This window comes from Haliotis rufescens, unplaced genomic scaffold, assembly GCF_023055435.1.
Source record: "Haliotis rufescens isolate VD_foot unplaced genomic scaffold, xgHalRufe1.0.p SCAF_19, whole genome shotgun sequence".
In the NCBI taxonomy this organism is placed as follows: Eukaryota; Metazoa; Mollusca; class Gastropoda; order Lepetellida; family Haliotidae; genus Haliotis; species Haliotis rufescens.
The window spans coordinates 17,641,392-17,661,098 of NW_025963879.1; the positions used below are offsets into that span (position 1 = coordinate 17,641,392).

General features: G+C 41.7%; 2 protein-coding genes across 2 annotated transcripts in view; both read right to left on the minus strand.

Moving 5' to 3' along the window:
- Window positions 1-459, minus strand: part of LOC124137553 — a 105,443-nt gene extending 104,984 nt beyond the window's left edge. The window contains exon 1 of the mRNA XM_048398946.1: window positions 363-459. Within this exon, the coding sequence (XP_048254903.1) occupies window positions 363-429 (67 nt within the window). The 5' untranslated portion in view covers window positions 430-459. The remainder of the gene's footprint in view (window positions 1-362) is intronic.
- A 13,181-nt stretch (window positions 460-13,640) lies between these two features.
- LOC124137554 overlaps window positions 13,641-19,707 on the minus strand; it is a 49,412-nt gene continuing 43,345 nt past the window's right edge. The window contains exons 32-38 of the mRNA XM_048398947.1: window positions 19,163-19,228; window positions 18,179-18,298; window positions 17,768-17,902; window positions 16,851-16,968; window positions 16,377-16,495; window positions 15,322-15,439; window positions 13,641-13,878 (exon numbers count right to left, since the gene is read on the minus strand). Coding sequence (XP_048254904.1) covers window positions 13,752-13,878; window positions 15,322-15,439; window positions 16,377-16,495; window positions 16,851-16,968; window positions 17,768-17,902; window positions 18,179-18,298; window positions 19,163-19,228 — 803 coding nt within the window. The 3' untranslated portion in view covers window positions 13,641-13,751. The remainder of the gene's footprint in view (window positions 13,879-15,321; window positions 15,440-16,376; window positions 16,496-16,850; window positions 16,969-17,767; window positions 17,903-18,178; window positions 18,299-19,162; window positions 19,229-19,707) is intronic.

The following is a 19,707-nucleotide window of genomic DNA, read 5'->3' on the forward strand; positions in this document are numbered from 1 at the left end:
ATTGCCAAAACGGCGTAAAACAATGTTCACTCAAAGTCGTACATGCTTGTTTGAAATTGTGTATTCCGTCGTTTCAATATTGTGAAATTATCCATTCAACTCGGTTGTTGCGTTTCTCGAGTTTATACTATTTCTGAAAACACAATATTGGACCCTTAATATCTTTTTGATATTTATACAGACTGGATTGAGCATTGACTTACCAATGCAAAAAATATTATATTCAAATATATGATTAGTGGCCGCCATTTTTTTTTTTTTACCGAAATTTTAACACACTACCGGTGCCAACAGAACCAGAGAAATGGTTCAGAGCACTTGTACCAGGTATCTCTCTCAACAGATAATATATATTTACTCACGTTTTTTCGACGTTGCCCCATTAAGGGCAACCGTCACCGCCAGCAGAATGACAATCCGGCGGTCCATTCTCACCTTTCCTGATTGTAAGGAATCGAGGTCACCCTTCTCTAATATACTCTGACCTTTAGTCACGTGACTCTTATTATCTATTTATGTAGGAGTACGACTCTATCTTTAACAAATAGTCGCTCTGTGGATTTTGAATTCAGAAATGGTTTGTATTGCGTCAACATTAACATGTCTGCTTTACGTAACGTGTAAAAAATCATCAGTAGTTCGAAGAAATGGTTGGCATTGTGGTTAAAGGGTTTGCTTGTAACGCCGAAAAGATCCAGGTTCGATCCCAAATATGGGTACCATGCCTGTTTTCGGTTTCATCAGCCGTGATATTGCAAGAATATTGCCATACGTCGCATAAATCAATCAATATGCAAAATCAATCAAAATCACTCCCAATAGTGAGAGAGCGACTGTTTAAATGCAACAAATGTTATATCTGTGATAACACTTTCTGAGTATAGTACAGATTTTCGGGGCGGGATTCCACCCCCAAAAGTACGAGAATCTGTACTATGTTATCCCAGATGTAACACTTATTACATTTGACCACTTTCTAAAAGGCATTGTGTGTTCATAGACTGTTTAAAATTTCATAAAAGTGCAATAATATCAAAGGACATTATATTATGAATTTGGGAAATACTCGATATTGATTGGCCAATCAGACGTTTTAAATCCCAATAACCACCTGTGACTGAAATAGCGGATTTGACAACTGCATCACGATGTCAGCTAATATGATAAGAAAAGCACGTCTTTTTCAGTCATTGTCGGTATACATTTTGAAATACTTCAAGTACTTCACCTGATTTGGGAACTGAGCCCTGTGCACAGGACCACGTGCCATGGCCACCACCAGTTGATTTATTTTGATGAGATGTGAGAGAGTGACCACTGAGTGACGTTGTTGCAGAAATACTTTAAGTAAACAACAACACGACACATCAAGATAAGCTTGAGAAAGTGTACTTCGTGGAGCATATGTGCATTTGAATCGACTTAAACATCACACATTCACAATGACACTGACCGCCTCCGTGGTCTAGTGGTAGAGCGTCCGCCCGGAGAGCGGAAGGTCCGGGGTTCGATCCCCGGCCGCGTCATACCAAAAGACATTAAAAGATGGTACCTGTTGTTACCCTGTCTGGCGCTCGGCATTGAGGGACTAAAACAAGGACTGGCCGGCTCGGAGTCAGTATACTGTGTCTGAGTGGGGTATTCATGTTAAACTGCGGCATGGTATCTTGGTGAGCTAGCACTATAAATCGGCATCAGTCCGGACTAGTACAAGCAGCCACACAAACACACACACGTACATGAACGTCGCTATATAAGTGCGATAATCTTGGACGCGACGTTAAACCCCATTTCACCTCACCACCTCACAATGACACTGTCCTTTCTAATACACAAAATATATACACTGTGTGGTATTATAGACTGAAGGGCTGCCGTAACGAATAAACTGTAGGTCTGTGTCCTTTAACGTCCAGGATACCAGGATTTCTACTCTCTGGTCTGCCAGGAGAGCGGAACGTCAGTGGTCCAATCCCTGAAAAATACCAAAAGACATTAACAGATGGTTGGTACCCTGCCTGGCGCATGGCATTCAAGAATACAACAAGAACTGGCCGGCTTGGGTATTCATGTTAAACTGCGGTATAGTATCTCAGTGGGCTAGCACTATTAGTCCAGTAAGTCCATGCACCGTGCAACTAGGCACTTCCTGTTTAATAACATCACTTCCGGTTTGGGAAAACACACTTGTGATAGCGTCTTTTAAACAGGGTGCATATCACAGTCGGCTATTAAAGCGCCACAATTCGATGTACAGTCATTCGTCCCTTAGGCATTCCATGAACCTGTCACAGTGGGTTCGAATCCTGGGTCGTCCTGATCATGTGTGTCAGCAACATATCCGTGCTCGTGGGTCCCACAAACATGGGTCCTGCATCACTGCACCTCATTTAGCTGACATACCCTGGGACTGTTGAAAGCTACGTTAAGTCAAACTCACCAACATTTGTTTGTTTGTTTTTGTTTGTTTGTTTTTTAAGGCCGCACTCAGCAATATTCCAGCTATATGACGGCGGCCTGTAAAATAATCGAGTCTGTACCATCATAAGCATCGATCCACGCAATTGGGATCTATGACATGTATGAACCAAGTGAGCGAGCCTGACCACCCGATCCCGTTAGTCGCCTTTTACGACAAGAATAGTCGCCTTTAACGGCAAGTATGGTTTGCTGAAGACCTATTCTACCCCGGAATCTTCACGGGTCACCAACATTTGTATTACCGTGACTTGGTTCTACCATACTGCTCCAATATGTGTCTTAACGCGACTTGGGTCTAACGTGCTACACCAATATGTGGAATACCGTGACTTGGTTCTAAACAGCTGCACCAAGATCTGGCAGTTATACGGCACTCAACTTACCAACTACCTTTCAGTCGTCTTACATCCCATTAAAACCTCACGATTCAACAACTTGATTTCTATCCATCCTCGTGTCTTGGGTGTGGTACACAAAGGGACCTGATCATAACTGTGATGAACATCCACCGATGAATTTTTATTCTGTTCGAAAAAATAATCGCTATACAAAACTTATTACCATACCTTCTTGTCAGAATGATGAGATCCGATTGGTTCACGTGATCTTCATTAAATACTGTGTTACCCGCCTTGGAGGGCAATACATTTCACAGCGGGTTGGATTTCTCAGAGGCAAAATAAATCCCTTATACCCCGCTTCAAAGTAAAAAGCCGCACGCTTTTTCCGAGTCACTGGAAGTCACGTGACATAGCACAAGTTAACCTCATGACAAATTTCTCTAAATTCCTCCCACATGTAATGTTCGATGAACACTACGCCCTTAGTTTTCCCAGTAGAGAATAAAACCCATAATCATCATGATTGCATGAATAAAAAAAGTAAATGAATTGACGCAGTGTGACCGTTGATGTTATTCCACGGCGGCCATGCTTTGTACTGGTTCTGTTAACATCTGTGGGGATGTCTTAGACGACTGGGCCACCCGTGCCCCCTACGGGGACATGGGGTTTTGTGGGTAATTGTTTAAAAATTTCATGTGTTTCTAATTTTGTCTACAATAATTATATTGTGCATGACCATTCAGTTTTGGTACATATTTTTTTTCTATGTTGTCAGTTTTAATTTTTAACAAAACCCGTAAGTCATAAATTGTGCAACAATAATGAAAAGGAGACCCTGAATAGTCTAAAGCGCTTATTCCCAGGGATCCAAACCGTATATGAGGCAAAAACAATAGTAAAACATATAAAAGTGGAACTAGTGAACGAATACTGCATTCGAACGAATATTTTGTTCTTGTTAATGTGTCTGTGTTGATACGACATTCTCAATAGCTTTTTTCTCATTGTAATTTTTTTCAATTTCAATTTATATTTTCAATGTAAATTTCTTTAAGATATTAAAGTATATAACCATTTTCTTTCCTAATTCATAACTAGATCAGTCCGCATTTTATCTCATTCAACCCCACTCGACGGTTCGACGCATTCGTGACCAACTCGTGTTATTCCGGAACAAGCCGAATAACGACTCGTGCCCTTCTCGTGGCATTTTTTGTCTAATCAGACTCTGGCACGGTTATAAGAATTGTCAACTCGTTGCGTAATAATTCACGTATATTTCCCCCTTGTCATGTGTATTCCAGATGCTATTGAAAACACACCGGGACTTACGGTACACAATATGATTGAACATATTTAACGGTATCTGGGGTATATTATTACATGCACGACATATGTAAAATCAAAATTAAGTCATACGCATATTTTGATTGGTTTGTCGTATTTTCGCACATGTCATTTATCGATAGGGGGACGAGTCTTCTTGCAGGTTACAGTAAGGGGCGTGTGGTGATGAATGCCTTTCGACGTTGAAGGCAGGAGTTCATAGCTTAATAACTTTTTTGAGGAAATTATTTATTGCAAATTTAATCTGATGAAGAAGGTCATGCCGCCGTGTTGATGCACACATCAAACGTTTTCTTTTCCTTTTTGAGGGCATTTAGCGCATGGTCTCAGACGATCAACACAACATTGATAATGTTCGAACCTGAAGAACTTCCAATGTGCATTTAATCATAGAAGTCAAAAGTTGTTTGTACATTTGAAGTTATCAAGAATAGTGAGTGAGTGAGTGAGTATGGTTTTACGCCGCTTTTAGCAATATTCCATCAATATGACGGCGGGGGACACCAGTAATGGGCTTCTCACATTGTACCCATGTCGGGAATCGAACCCGGGTCTTCGGCGTGACGAGCGTACGCTTTAACCACTAGGCTACCCGACCGCCCTTATCAAGAATAACAATTCACATAAAAGTAGTGGCGTTATCGAACTTTTTAAACTTTCATAGATAGTTAATCTTTTCTTGATCACTGGCTGTGGTGTATTGAGCGTGGGTGTCGACACCAGCAGATGGCCTGTCTAAGATTGGAAACAACGCGTTTGTTCTGCTTCCGGGTCACTGCGATATCTCCAGGGTATCGGTGTTACAGGGCTAAGTGAGTGAGTTGGGTTTAACGCCGCTTTCTTGACCGGTATTCCAGTTATATCACGGGGTGTCAGCTTAATGTGGGAGGAAAGCCCGAAGTGATGCAGGTCTAAGACGTTTATCACTTCGGTGAAACCCACAGGCACGGGTATGGTGCTGACAAACATAATCACGGTGAATCTGGGATTCAAACGCTTGACCATTGGTTCCAGGCTCATCTAAGGGAGGCAACTATGCACAGCGAATTTCTTAGACGTCTAATGTCGCCTGGAGTCTGCGATAGATGAACCCCAGCAGTGAACATTGTTTGTACCTTCAGTGACGGTTGTCAAATTATATACCGTGTAAGATAAGAAGCTTTTCTTTTCATGTTCAGGATAGTGTGTTTACATGTTCACGACAGTGTGTTTACATGGACACGACCGTATGTTGATATGGGTACAATGATTACTTTACATGTTGTTTACATAGTGTTTACATGTTCACAATAGTGTACCTGCGTGTTCATAATAGTGTGTTTACATTTTGACAATAGTGTATTTGCATGTTGACAATAGTGTGTTGACATGTTGACAAAGTGTGTTTACATGTCGACAATAGTGTATTTGCATGTTGACAATAGTGTATTTACATGTCAACAAAAGTGTTTTTACATGCTGGTAATAGTTGTTTAGATGGTCACGACTATGTGTTTACATGGACCCGATAGTGTATTTACATGTTGACAATAGTGTATTTACATGTTGACAATAGTGTATTTACATGTTGACAATAGTGTATTTACATGTTGATAATTGTGTGTTTACAAGTTCACAATAGTGTGTTTACATGCTCACGATAGAGTTTAAATGTCCTGAATAGTGTGTTAAATTCGATGATGTGTTGCCTCTTCTTTTGAAACCACTTGGTCTGAGACTCAACACAAAAAAAGAAAAAACTCAAAGCAATTGCTTCAGGCTCCAAACTGAAATTATTCAAAATTGAAAAAAAGGATTCTTGGAACCAAGAATAGCGACCTCGGTTCGCCATACTGGATGTGTCTGAAGTGCGTTTTAACAAAAACCAAACACTGTTTTAAAAAGCAGACCGGGAATGTGACAGAGCTCGAGGCGACCACCTAATAGCAATTGTGGTGACAATCTCATTAAAATCAGATCTTAGTTCTCGCTACCGCTAAACAAAGATCTGAGGACATCCAATAACGGGTCACGTCAGAACGACCTTTCGCGAATTTTGACCGACCAATGAAATGACTGACAAGAAATCGACATTAGCCAATCAGAAGGCAGCGTTCTCGAGCTTTATGACACTAGTTTCAAACTGGCGACTACGCTTTGAAACATATTTTGACGTATTCTTGATAAAAAAATAAAACTGATAAGAAGAACATTCTGGAATGGCTTATAGATGGCCTAGATTGTATGGATATAATCATAAAACCCGTAACTGTCGTTCGGAATACCCCGTGTTAAATATTTCGTGGTTGCATGATTAGAAAACACATTCCGACTGTCACTTTCATGATCAAGTAAGCGACGCTCTGATTGGTTGGATGAAAGGTCGTGCTGACGTGACCCTTAAAGGGATGTCCTCAGATCTTTGTTTCGCGATAGCGGGAACTTAGATCTGATTTTAATGATATTATTGTAGTGAAAAACGACTTACGTCCCTGAGTGGTTCCTGTGGACTGTACAGAAAGTAAACACACACAAGACATGTTTAGATCTAAACAAGTTTAGGAATGTGTTTAAATCCTAAACGGAATACACATCTGTTGTATTCTATCTGAACATGTTAAGGGTCTAAACACATGAAATAAGTTAGCGTCTCTGGCCCTAAACGCCACTTAAACACACCATCCCCATAATCTAAACATGTTTAGATGCACATCAGTGTGTATCATCCTAATAAACCAAACATGTTTAAATAGAGTTCATATCTTTGGGGCATTAAGCCAAACATTAAGCCAAAAACTGCGTGGATCGATGCTCATGATGTCAATCTCCGGATTGTCTGGTCCAGACTCGATTATTTAAAGACCGCCGTCATATAGCTGGAATATTGCTGAGTGTGGCGTTAAACAAGAAACAAATAAACAAATAAAACCTCGACGTCATACGAACCTGCAACCTCTTGATTTATACTTCTTCGCGCTACCACCTGTACTACAGAGATTGTCGACGTTACAATACTGTTTTGTTTTTGTTTTGTTTGATGTTTAACGCCGCACTCGGCAATATTCCAGCTATATGACGGCGGTCTTTAAATAATCGAGTCTGGACCAGACAATCCGGAGATTGACATCATGAGCATCGATCCACGCAGTTGGGATCGATGACATGCATTAACCAAGTCAGCGAGCCTGACCTCCAGATCCCGTTAGTCGCCTCCTACGACAAGCATAGTCGCTTTTTTACGGCAATAATCGAGTCTTGACCAGACAATCCGGAGATTGACATCATGAGCATCGATCAACTATTATGATTATGAATGTATTTCAGCTGTATGACAATTATAGTTTCTATCATACAGGAAACAAAAGTGATAATTGAAGTATTTTTGATTACTACGACAGATCACCAACCTTTTTAAGCTACCCTCCACACTTCTTTTTTCCCCATTAAAGCTACAAAAACAAGCATATAGAAAACCCCTCTTTTTATTAATTAATGTATTATTAATTCAATGAATTTCAATGGGGCATACGGGTATTTCCCACATTTTGACCATAAACACGTTTAGCTCTTAAACACAAGCCTAAACACGTTTAGAGTGAGTGAGTGAGTTGGGTTTAACGCCGCTTTTAACAGTATTCCAGTTATATCACGGCGTTTCAGCTTAATGTGGGAGGAAAGCCCGAAGTGATGCAGGTCTCAGACGTTTACCACTTCGGTGAAACCCATGATCACGTACAGGTGCTGACAAACATAGAAACATAATCGGGGCGAACCGGGATTCGAACCCACAATAATAGGTTTCTGGCGTGCCAAAGGGACGCAACTCTGCACAACGAATCGCGGCGCCTTAGACGACTAGGCTACCCGTGCCCCCAAACAGGTTTAGATCCTAAACGCGTCAACATTATCGGACAAGGAACACGGTTAGGTTTGTGTTTAGGATCTAAACACAGCTTTACAGGGCCAGCTATTATTTATTGATACAATGAATTTCAGTGGGGCATACGGGTATTTCCCACATTTTGACAATTAACACGTTTAGATCCTAAACGCGTCAACATTATCGGACAAGGAACACGGTTAGTTTGTGTTTAGGATCTAAACACAGTTTTATAGTGTTTACAGGCCCAGCTATTAGACACATCTGTGGCCCGTACCAATAGGAATGTGTGTACAAGAATGACTAAAGGAAACATTTGATATTGTTCACAGATTGCTAGGTGATGTCACGATTCAATGTAGAAGCTGATAAGATAGAAGGCTATTTTGACTCCATTGTCAGTGCACTAAAGATGTACCTGAAACCTGAATGGAAAAGTTCAAATCTTGACCTCTATCATTACCAGATGTGTCCGGTAAAAAGTGTGTGGTCAGCAGAAGGCAGGTCCCGAGGTGCCGATAACGATATTTATCCTACATATACAGGTTAAATATGATTTTCTGGGTTACTATAAGAAGGCAGAGAGACAATAGAAAATGTGTGCATTTGAAGTATATATTTTTAAATACTACAGGATTACGAAGAAACAAAGACGACCTATGATTGTAAATACACATATGAGTTTGTGAGTTGGGTTTAACACCGCTTTTAACATTATTCCAGTTATATTACGGCTTGTCAGCTTCATGTGGGAGGAAAGCCCGATGTGATGCAGGCCTCAGACATTTACCACTTTGGTGAAACCCACAAGCACAGGTATGGTGCTGACAAACCTAGAAACATAATCGGGGCGAACCGGGATTCGAATCCACAATCATAGGTTTCTGGCGTGCCCAAGGGACGCAACTCTACACAGCGAATTGCGGCGCTTTAGACGACTGGGCCACCCCTTCCCCCTACACATATGAAGTACGAAGAACGTTGTTCATGTTGCATGCTCAGAAATGGGCGACCTGTGGGTAGATTACTATGCAGATAAGAACTAACGGAAAAACTAACTATGTTTCGTATAAGGTGGTGTAAATGTTATGTTATTGAAAATAACAACATAATAACAGAGTTCACTATAGGAATTTTCTGACATGGGATCTTTATGTGAAATTTTCAAAAACTCCACATGTACACCCATACTTGCCACTTCAACACAATCTTAAATGCCCCATTGTATTAAAAAATGTGGGCCTTTTTCAATTTTTTGGGCTAAAAGCACAAGGCCCCATCCTAGAATTTTCGGACCGCCTCCGTGGTCTAGTGGTAGAGCGTCCGCCCGGAGAGCGGAAGGTCCGGGGTTAGATCCCCGGCCGCGTCATACCAAAAGACGTTAAAAGATGGTACTTGTTGTTACCCTGTCTGGCGCTCGGCATTTAGGGGCTTAAACAAGGACTGGTCGGCTCGGAGTCAGTATACTGTGTCTGAGTGGGGTATTCATGTTAAACTGCGGCATAGTATCTCAGTGAGCTAGCACTATAAATCGGCATCAGTCCGGACTAGTAGAAGCAGCCACACAAACACACACACACGTACATGCACGTCGCTATATAAGTGCAATAATCTTTGACGCGACGTTAAACCCCATTTCACCTCACCTCACCTCACCTAGAATTTTCCCTGATAATATATGAGCATTCGTGTACAAAGTTTTATCATAACAAATTCATTGACAAAAACCCATGCCATGCTACAGGAGTCAGAGTGACACGCCCTAATATAAAAGAGGGGTGGTGTAACAACTCGATTATCAATAATACTTTCTACGTAAATGATACTATTCCCGTCTATGTAGACGATCTTTTCATATGCGTACATATGTGTGATATTATAACCGAGCGTTTCCTTAACCAGACAGTCCTATTGTCGTGTAAAGTTAAGATCCAGGCTTGATAGGGGGACAAAGGTGGCCCAGTCGTCTAAGACGCAGCGATTCGCTGTGTAGAGTTCCGTCCCTTGGGTACGCCAGAAACCTATGATTGTGGGTTCGAATCCCGGTTCGCCCCGATTATGTTTCTAGGTTGGTCAGCACCTAAGACGGATGTAGACATGTGCAAACTAAAACGACAGAAAGAAATCTTAAAATGCGAAAATCGTCAGGACTGGGCCAAACAAACATTTTTTAAGTCGCTGATGTTAATATGATGGTACGTGTTTGCGAAATCACCGTGCTGTTAAGAGCTTGGTCAAAGAATCTAAATATTTAAAGGAAACAAAAACGATAGATCGAATCCTGCAAAGTACAGAGGTATCACTCTGGCGTCTATGGTGGGAAAACTGTTTGAGCCAGAATTGAGCGGTACATCACATATTTGAGTGAGTGAGTGAGTTGGGTTTAACGCCGCTTTTAACAGTATTACAGTTATATCACGGCGTGTCAGCTTAATGTGGGAGGAAAGCCCGAAGTGATGCAGGTCTCAGACGTTTACCACTTCGGTGAAACCCACGAGCACGGATATGGTGCTGACAAACCTAGAAACATAATCGGGGCGAACCGGGACTCGAACCCACAATCATAGGTTTCTGGCGTGACCAAGGGACGTTACTCTGCACAGCGAATCGCGGCGCCCTAGACGACTGGACCACCCGTGACCCCTCACATATACGAAGCCCGATAGACCAAACTGTGACTCAGGTGGGATGATGGTCCAAACACTCCTGTATACTCAAGGAATACATATGTTGTGTGTGCAGGGGAAAGCCTAGCATATTGTACGTCAGCCGTCCCACGAATATTCTGCTTGCGTCTGTATACTGGGGAGGCAAGTCGAATGTGTCAAATCAGACAAGGTGTAGGACAAGGATGCGTCTTATCTGCGTGGATGTTTCTTGTGTACGTTAACGAGCCTATATGCCACCGTGATGACTTACCTGTAAGGCAAGGCGTTATGATTGATATACGACCCTCATAAACTCACCAAAAGTTGGTCTCTGCGTGTACATGCAAATTGACCATCAACATCCTTGCCTATGAAGACTGACATAAAATGTAAGCAAAGACTTTGAGTGCTAAAGGTGGTAATAAAACAACGAATCATGTTCTCAGACAAGGTATAACCAGATACTGGACATTGAATCGATCCCTTATCAGTAATCTATTCATTTGAAAGCCGAGAAATTCCCTGTGAGTCATTGGACTTAGGGCAGGTGGGCTGAAACCACGTCCGTTGTGTGAACATGGTTATTTTACTCTGTTGTCTTGTTCACATGGTTACAATGATGTTGTTTAGGCATGATTACTGTTGTCATGTTTACATGGTTACAACGTTGGTCTGTTCACATGGTTTCGGTGTCGTTGTGGATACATGGTTACTCGATTACCCTGCTTACATTGTAACAACGTTGTAATGTTTACATTGTACCAACGATGTCATGTTTACATGGCTACGATGTCGTTGTGGATACATGGTTGCTGAGTTGTCCTGCTTATATTGTAACAACGTTGTAATGTTTACATTGTAACAACGATGTCATGTTTACATGGCTACGATGTCGTCGGGGATACATGGTTACTGAGTTGTCCTGCTTATATTGTAACAACGTTGTCGTGTTTACATGGTTACAACGTTGGTCTGTTTACATGGTTACGGTGTCGTTGTGGATACATAGTTATTCGATTGCCCTGCTTACATTGTAACAACTTTGTTATGTTTACATTGTAACAACGTTGTCATGTTTACATTGTAACAACGTTGTCATGTTTACATTGTAACAACGTTGTCATGTTTACACGGCTACGGTGTCGTCGGGGATACATGGTTGCTGGGTTGTCCTGCTTATATTGTAACAACGTTGTCGTGTTTACATTGTAACAACGTTGTCGTGTTTACAGTGTGACAACGTTGTCGTGTTTACATTGTAACAACGTTGTCATGTTTACATTGTAACAACGTTGTCATGTTTACATGGTTACAGTGTTGTTGTGGATAAATGGTTACACTTTTGTCCTGTTCACATTGTTACAACGTTGTCATGTTTACATTGTAACAACATTGTCAAGTTTAAATTATAACAACGTTGTCATGTTTACATTTTTACTGTTCAAACTCACTCACTCAAAATGTTGAACAAATTCTTTTCAACATCAAGACGTTTCATCAAGTATCATTAACCGGTGAAGATCCGGGTTAGATCCGGGCCTTAAACCGCTGGTGCCCGTGTTATTTTTCTGACGCACATTTTCATATTAAGATCTGAAAAGTGAAGGTTGAGCGAAAGTTACGCTCTTGCGGCACTGGATCAACCCCCGGCTATAAAATGAGACAGAGATGAAGAGATTTCAATTTCGTATCTGATGGTTTTAATTTTACTGCAAATATTAAACTGGTTTGTCATAAGAGGCAACTAACGGGATCGGGTAGTCAAGACTCGCTGACTTGGTTGATGCATGGCATCGTATCTCAGTTGCGTAGATCGACGCTCATGATATCAATCACTGGATTGTCCGATCCAGACTTAATTATGAGCAGACCGCCGTCATATAATTTAGTTGGAATATTGTCGAGTCCGGCATTAAAGTTACAAACAAAACAAAATCAAGTACAATAGCTTTCGAGAAAGGTGTGGCACAAAAAACAAAGAAACCACTTTTCATAATAAAATAGTTTGAAGGGGCCACTATTTACTATTTAAAAAAACCAAAAACAAAACAAGTTTACATCTATTCACGAAAGCGTAGATCGTAGAGCGGTGATTCCTTTACTGATGCTCGTATGTGGCATTTAAGATTTGACCGCAAAGAAACATTAGCATTAATGAAACATTAATAGATGTACATCACTACATAGATAAGAAGAAACGGTCAATGTGTCTTGGAACCTCGTTGTCCATAACTTCCTTTCGCTATCATCCATCTTATTTCAGTCTGTGTATGTTTCATCGTGTAATTGTATTGTGTATATGTGTCTATGGAGAGGTAACTTGTAATTTCAAAGACATTGTAAACAGTATCGTTGGAAACGGAGACTGCGGTATGTTATTACGGCAATTAACTGGTAGATATATTTTTATAAAAAACTTGAGTGAGCAGACAAAAGAGATATCAGTCAATTTGCTAGGACTGTCAATATGCCCAGGTCTAACCCCTTTAAAGTCTCATTTCATGTTGAATACTCTTAAAGGAAACTCAAATTACAGTCGAACCCAGTGTCTCCAACTCCAGGGGACCAGAGAAATAGTTCTACTTATCCGGGTGTCGACACATCCGACTCAACCCTCTAGACAACTGAAAGCTGACGTTTATTATTCTATAAAAATAATATTTATATAAGAAATAAAAAACATAAGAACATCTACAGGTGTATCTTGACCTAGGTTATGTATTTAAAAATAATCGGTTCGTTCTATCTATTTTAACTTTTGAGACTATAAATTGAGTTCGAGACCCAGGAACTCGACATCCGGGTTCCAATAATGATAAATACAGTCAGAGTTGGCCGGAACCAGTCTGTGAGTTCAACAAAACCGGGGATTCCACACATCCGAGTTCGAGACAATTAGTAGATTCATCCGTAAAGTAAATACCAGATCTGCCTCATTGTGATTCATTTAAAAAAAACACATCTGTTTTACGGTTTTATTCATGTAAACATACTAAAACATCACAAGCCCAAAATTTGAGTTTTTCTTTGAGTTTAAGTGTACCACGTCACGATGACGTCATCATTATGCGTCTACTCTACTGTGTAGCCTGGGGGGTAGCTAATGGTATATCCGGGGGGACAGGTGGGAGTCTTGCAGCATTTCCCGGGAGCAGGTTCGTGGATGGTACACGCCGCTGGGAGGGACCAGGCGATACACCTGTGAGAGAAATATGGGGTGAGCTTAAAATAGTCACAGTTGGAGCAAATATTTTATCCTGTACATACAGTTTGTTTGAAACAGATGACTACATGAAACTAACATTACATATTTTGCTCTTTACATTCAAGGCTAAAATCATCTTCCCGAGGCTAGGGAGTTAACTGACAATAAAAGTCTCGTTTCCACCCTTGCTGAACTAGACTGGAATTATTGAATTATTTTGTCTGGACTAACGAGTCTATGCATAGTCCAATCAAATTCTAGTTACGAAATCGACATCCTGTTCGTAAACATATGGTGACTGCCGTGCAGATTTCGGTCGATAGCAGGATTTGCAAAGCTTGCGTACCGACAACTGGGCGTCGACTGATATTTTTCAAAATATGTTCATTTTTAAATCAAGGTGCTCAAGTGGTGTGATACTATCCACATGCGTGGGTTTCTGCGAGGCAGGGAATGTGAAACGCTGCCATTTTGTTTGAAGCAAATGCACGAAATATGAGAAGTGGAATCTGATTGGTCAGTGGGAGGGACATAGAAGGGAAATAACTCGTAATAGCCACTGATGGCGCTTCGATCGAGCAACGAAATTCCAGCCCTGTTCGGTAAGCCTAGATCGACTTTTACAGTCAGTTAAGTTCCTTGCCTCAGGGCTAAACTACGAAAACTATTGTCCCAATAAAGAATAACCGGAAATATTTCCGAAACAACAAATTATTTCCGTAATAATGAAATGTGAAATACATTCCGTTATCTCACACACACACACACACACACACACACACACACACACACACACACACACACACACACACACACACACACACTAATCAAGAGCAAACATAATTCGTTGAAGAGTGGAAGATGTTAAGTCCTCTTCCTTCTTCTTAAGAAGTGGAATACTGAGCTGGTGAAAGTGTTCGCTTCAACCATGGTTTAATTCCAAGATGGCCACGATGCATAGTGTCTATCTACGTGATATTTCTACAAGTAAAAACCTTCCTACTAATCCACTCTGGGGCGATCGGGTAGCCCAGTGGTTAAAGCGTTCGCTCGTCACGCCGAATACCCGGGTTCGATTTCCGACATAGGTACAATGTGTGAAGCTCTTTCTGGTGTCCCCCGCAGTGGTGTTGCTGGAAATTGTGCTAAAAGCGGCGTTAAACCATACTCACTCACTCACTAATCCACTCACACATGCACTCATTCGCTCTCGTTTTCCACTAATCCACTCTCGTTTTCCACTAGTCCACTCTCGTTTTCCACTAATCCACTCTCGTTTCCTCACTCAACCACACACTCACAAACTCACTGGCTCACACAGTGGCTCCATTTTGAAGAACTTGCGTGTTATCGCCTGAAGAATCTAACTGGCCAAAATACAGTTTAAATATTGTGCACTCGTATTAACTCTACGAGTGTGGTCGATGATGGACATACCTCTGTCGGCACTGGTATCGAGAGGCGGCGGCGTCAGTGCAGGTGCAGGTGTAGTCACAGCCGTCGTTCCACGTCATACCCTGTTGGTACGACTTGCCCTTGTAGAGACACGTACCACCTGAGGAACAACTCAATGTATAGCATGTCTCATAATGGTGTTACTTCAAATAATTTCAACCAGTCAGTTTCGACGAAAACTATAAAAAAAGAGATGACTTTCTAACTAGGGTTTCACAAAATCTTGGGTGTTACGTCGCTTGCCTATCCGACCCGTGAAGATCCGGGGTAGAATAGGTCTTCAGCAACCCATGCTTGCCCTAAAAGGCGACTATGCTTGTCGTAAGAGGCGACTAACGGGATCGGGTGGTCAGGCTCGCTGACTTGGTTGATGCATGTCATCGATCACAATTACGTGGATGCATGCTCATGATGTCAATCATTGGATTGTCTTGTCCAGACTCGATTATTTACAGACCGCCGTCATTTAGCTGGAATACTGCTGAGAGCGGTGTTAAACAACAAACAAACAAACAAAGCCTATATTCCAGAAATATCACGCCTGGGGTCACCAGAAATGGACCACGCAGGGAATCAACCAGGGTATTCGATGGACAAGCGATCGCTTCAACCACTGGGCTACCCCATCGTCCCTTAGCGTGTCGATGTTAATTATAAAACGTCAATGCCAGAAAATAACCAGTCTCGATTATCAACTAAAACAGCTCATTGGGAGTAAAAGGCAATAATTATTATGATTTGAAAAAATTTAATCGATTACTGAAAATTTGTAATGACACCAGGAGTTCGCGGAAAGGTTAAACATGTCCGTCGCCACCAGTAGCACCTGCCACTCACAATTTGCATAAAAAAGTAAATTTTTGTTGCCTGCAAATGTATGGTTGCAGTGAACTGTCATGAAGAGTCATACACCATTTGATTGTACAGTGATGCAAAAGATGGGGTAATTGTAATGTAGCGCCATTAGTATTCCCTTGGCAGTGATGTGATGTGACTATCATGAGGGCCTGGGTACATTACAGCGTGTCTAGACCTACCAGTGTTGGTCCCGGTGCCGGTGCCGGTGCCAGAGCCTGGACATACGGGGGTCTCGCAACAGGATCCGGCTAATTTCTGGAGCGTGCATCCGGCAGGTAGATTGGGGAACGTTTGGCAGCTGGAACATGTATAGTGTGAATCTGTCAATTCTGTTTGTGTGAAACTGTTTATTATTGTATTCACAAATGTACCCTAACAATGTATTTTCGCATTGCACGAAACAGGTGTCCGTTTGACGGTCGAGTAAACTCACATTTCCGGGCCCTTGACCTTGCCACGCTGAGGTACGTTTTTGTATTCCGATTTGGTTAGGGTACATATGTGTATACCTGGAGGTACATTTGTGTAGTATCAGTTCCGACAACAACGAACCAAACAGCTTAGTACAGAGAATGGTCATTCACCTCATGATGGAATTTGACAGAAATTGTATCTACATTTACAACTGACTGTTCATCTGTATCAACACCTACCCTGAGACGCATTTGTAGTATCCGGTCTGTCCGTTGACACAGGAACAGTTATACTGACATCCGTCTTGCCACTCCTCGCCCGTTTTGTACACACGGCCTTTGTAGTAACATCCAGCATCTGTCACACAATACACTCATGCTTTTACTGTTATACAATTCTACATTTACCGTTATACAATGATACATTCACCGTTATACACAAGGACATTTACAACCCGAACGCACATCAGTTCAAAGTACCGTATATATCAAAATTATATCATTAAGAGTTAACAAAGTGATATTTCGGTGATATTTTTTTTTTTTTTTAACCGTAAAAAGTGACGTAACATCCAAAGTTCCCATTGATAAAGAATTCGTGGGCTCCGCCATCTTCATGGAAGAGCGACGCGTGAAGTTCCGGGGTAGAATAGGTCTTCAGCAACCCATGCTTGCCCTAAAAGGCGACTATGCTTGTCGTTAGAGGCGACTAACGGGATCGGGTAGTCAGACTCACTGACTTGGTTGATGCATGTCATCATATACCAATTGCGTGGATCGATGCTCATGATGTCAATCACTGGATTGTCTGGTCCAGTCTCGATTATTTACAGACCGCCGTCATATAGCTGGAATATTGCTGAGTGCGGCGTTAAACAACAAACAAAGAAACAAACAAAATCATGGTCGAGCATAAAGTGCGCATGCATATCGTTACGCGGGAAAGTGGCCGTCCATCCAACTTTTTCAATCAGAGGGGTTTATTGTGATTTAATAGCCTCTGACTGAATCAGAAACGAGTAATTTCCTAATTCATAGTAGAATCCTTATTGTAACATGAATTTGGAAGTGTCTTGATCGTTACGAAGAAATTTAGCCATGAAAAGAACTAAACATTGTCCAAGAATCAGGCCTGATTTTTGGGGCCATTGACTTACTGAAGCCGGTGATGGCGTTCATGGGGTACTCCGTGACGAACATGGGGTTATTGGTGCCGCTCCCCGAGATGCCGCCGCCATTACCCCCCATGGTTACTGTTCCTTGGGTGCCCTGGGGGACCTTTCCAACTTGGTCTACACATGGAGAAACATTGGGTTACAACTTCGTGCGCCTATTATTCAAACTTGGTAAGAGTTAGAGACGAGACTTCAATAGGATACGAACATGTCGGATAGTGAAGTTTGTGGTCTAGTATTATACGTAAATGTCATTTAACGTACATATCATCATATACATATTTTTTAAATTTATCTTTTTTTTACACAAATTATTAGTATTACTATTAACGAGAACATTTTCACATCGTCACAGAGTTGATTATGTCCAATGTGCTCCTGCCGTGCACTTACCACACAGGCCGCAGAACTTGGGGCAGTTGTTGATGGCCCACGAGACGTAGGGGTCGTGGCAGGCAGCCTGGGAATACTGGGCGCAGGTGGCGAGGGTGTCGCTGCAGCCGGTGTGAGACCCTACAGGCAGGGGAGAGTGGGTGAGTGTGTGAGTGAGTGAGGTTGGCTTAACGCCCTTTGAATAGTATTTGAGATACAGTAAAGTACGGTTATAACGAACTCAAAGGGACTACTAAATTAAGTTCGTTATAACCGTAGTTCGTTATAAGCATATATACAGCATGATTACAGCAAATAGTCGTTATATCCGTCAGTTCGTTATAAGCGTGTTCGTTATAACCGTAGTTTGGGTAAACATGTGGTCGTAGAGCACATGCATTGTGTTGTGTAGCAGGATCAGAATAAGGGGGGAGATCTGGGATTCGAACCCCGATCAAAAGATCCTGACACGACAAAGGGACTCAACTCTTAACAGTTAATTACATTTAATTCCTGCCCTCACAGAATATATTAACAATTGTATAGCAGCAATGCAAAAGGTTTGGCAGTTTATGTAAGAGCGTAGCTCATGAATAGCATGGGTATTGAAACAGAATTGTCAATCATGATGCTTATAATTGATAACCTAAAACCATTTATTCCATTATCAGGAACTTATGGACATCTGATACTTATGATTCAAGTGTGGCACTCTTTGGTGTGCCTCTTCCTCGATGTTACCGCTTTAATTAAATCGTTACGGACCAGTGAACATCCGGGGTAGAATAGATCTTCAGCAACCCATGCTTGCCCTAAAAGGCGACTATGCTTGTCGTAAGAGGCGACTAACGGGATCGGATGGTCAGGCTCGCTGACTTGGTTGATGCATGTCATCGTATCCTAATTACGTGGATCGATGCTCATGATGTCAATCACTGAATTGTCTGGTCCAGACTCGATTATTTATAGACCACCGTCATACAGCTGGAACATAGCTTCACCCACCTCCAGTTTGAACGGGGGCGGCGCTGCCGTACACGATGATGTTGGATCTTGGGGTAGTCACTGGACCTGTAACAGACAGTAGTCAGTAGAACACTGTTCCTCTACGTGGAACACATCGTCAGATCATTCATGTTTTCTTGATGAAAGAATACATGCGCACAATTCCACACTGATGTTCTTGTGAATATAGTGTTAACCGTGATATTCAAGGCGATTCTACGTATATCGGTTTATTTAATTTCGTTTCCATGGAACCTAGGTCGATGATCAGCAATTGACCATGGTCCATGAAATTGTTCCTCATTCCGAATGTTTCTAGACTTTATATGTGTCATGCAGCAAACAATTCCTATACTCAAGACCCCTGAACATCCGGGTTAGAATATGTCTTCAGCAACCCATGCTTGCCTTAAGAGGCAACTAACTAACTAAAGGCGATTAACGGGATCGGGTGGTCAGACTCGCTGACTTGGCCGATGCATGTCATCGTATCCCAATTACGTCGATCGATGCTCATGATGTCATTCACAGGTCCAGACTCAATT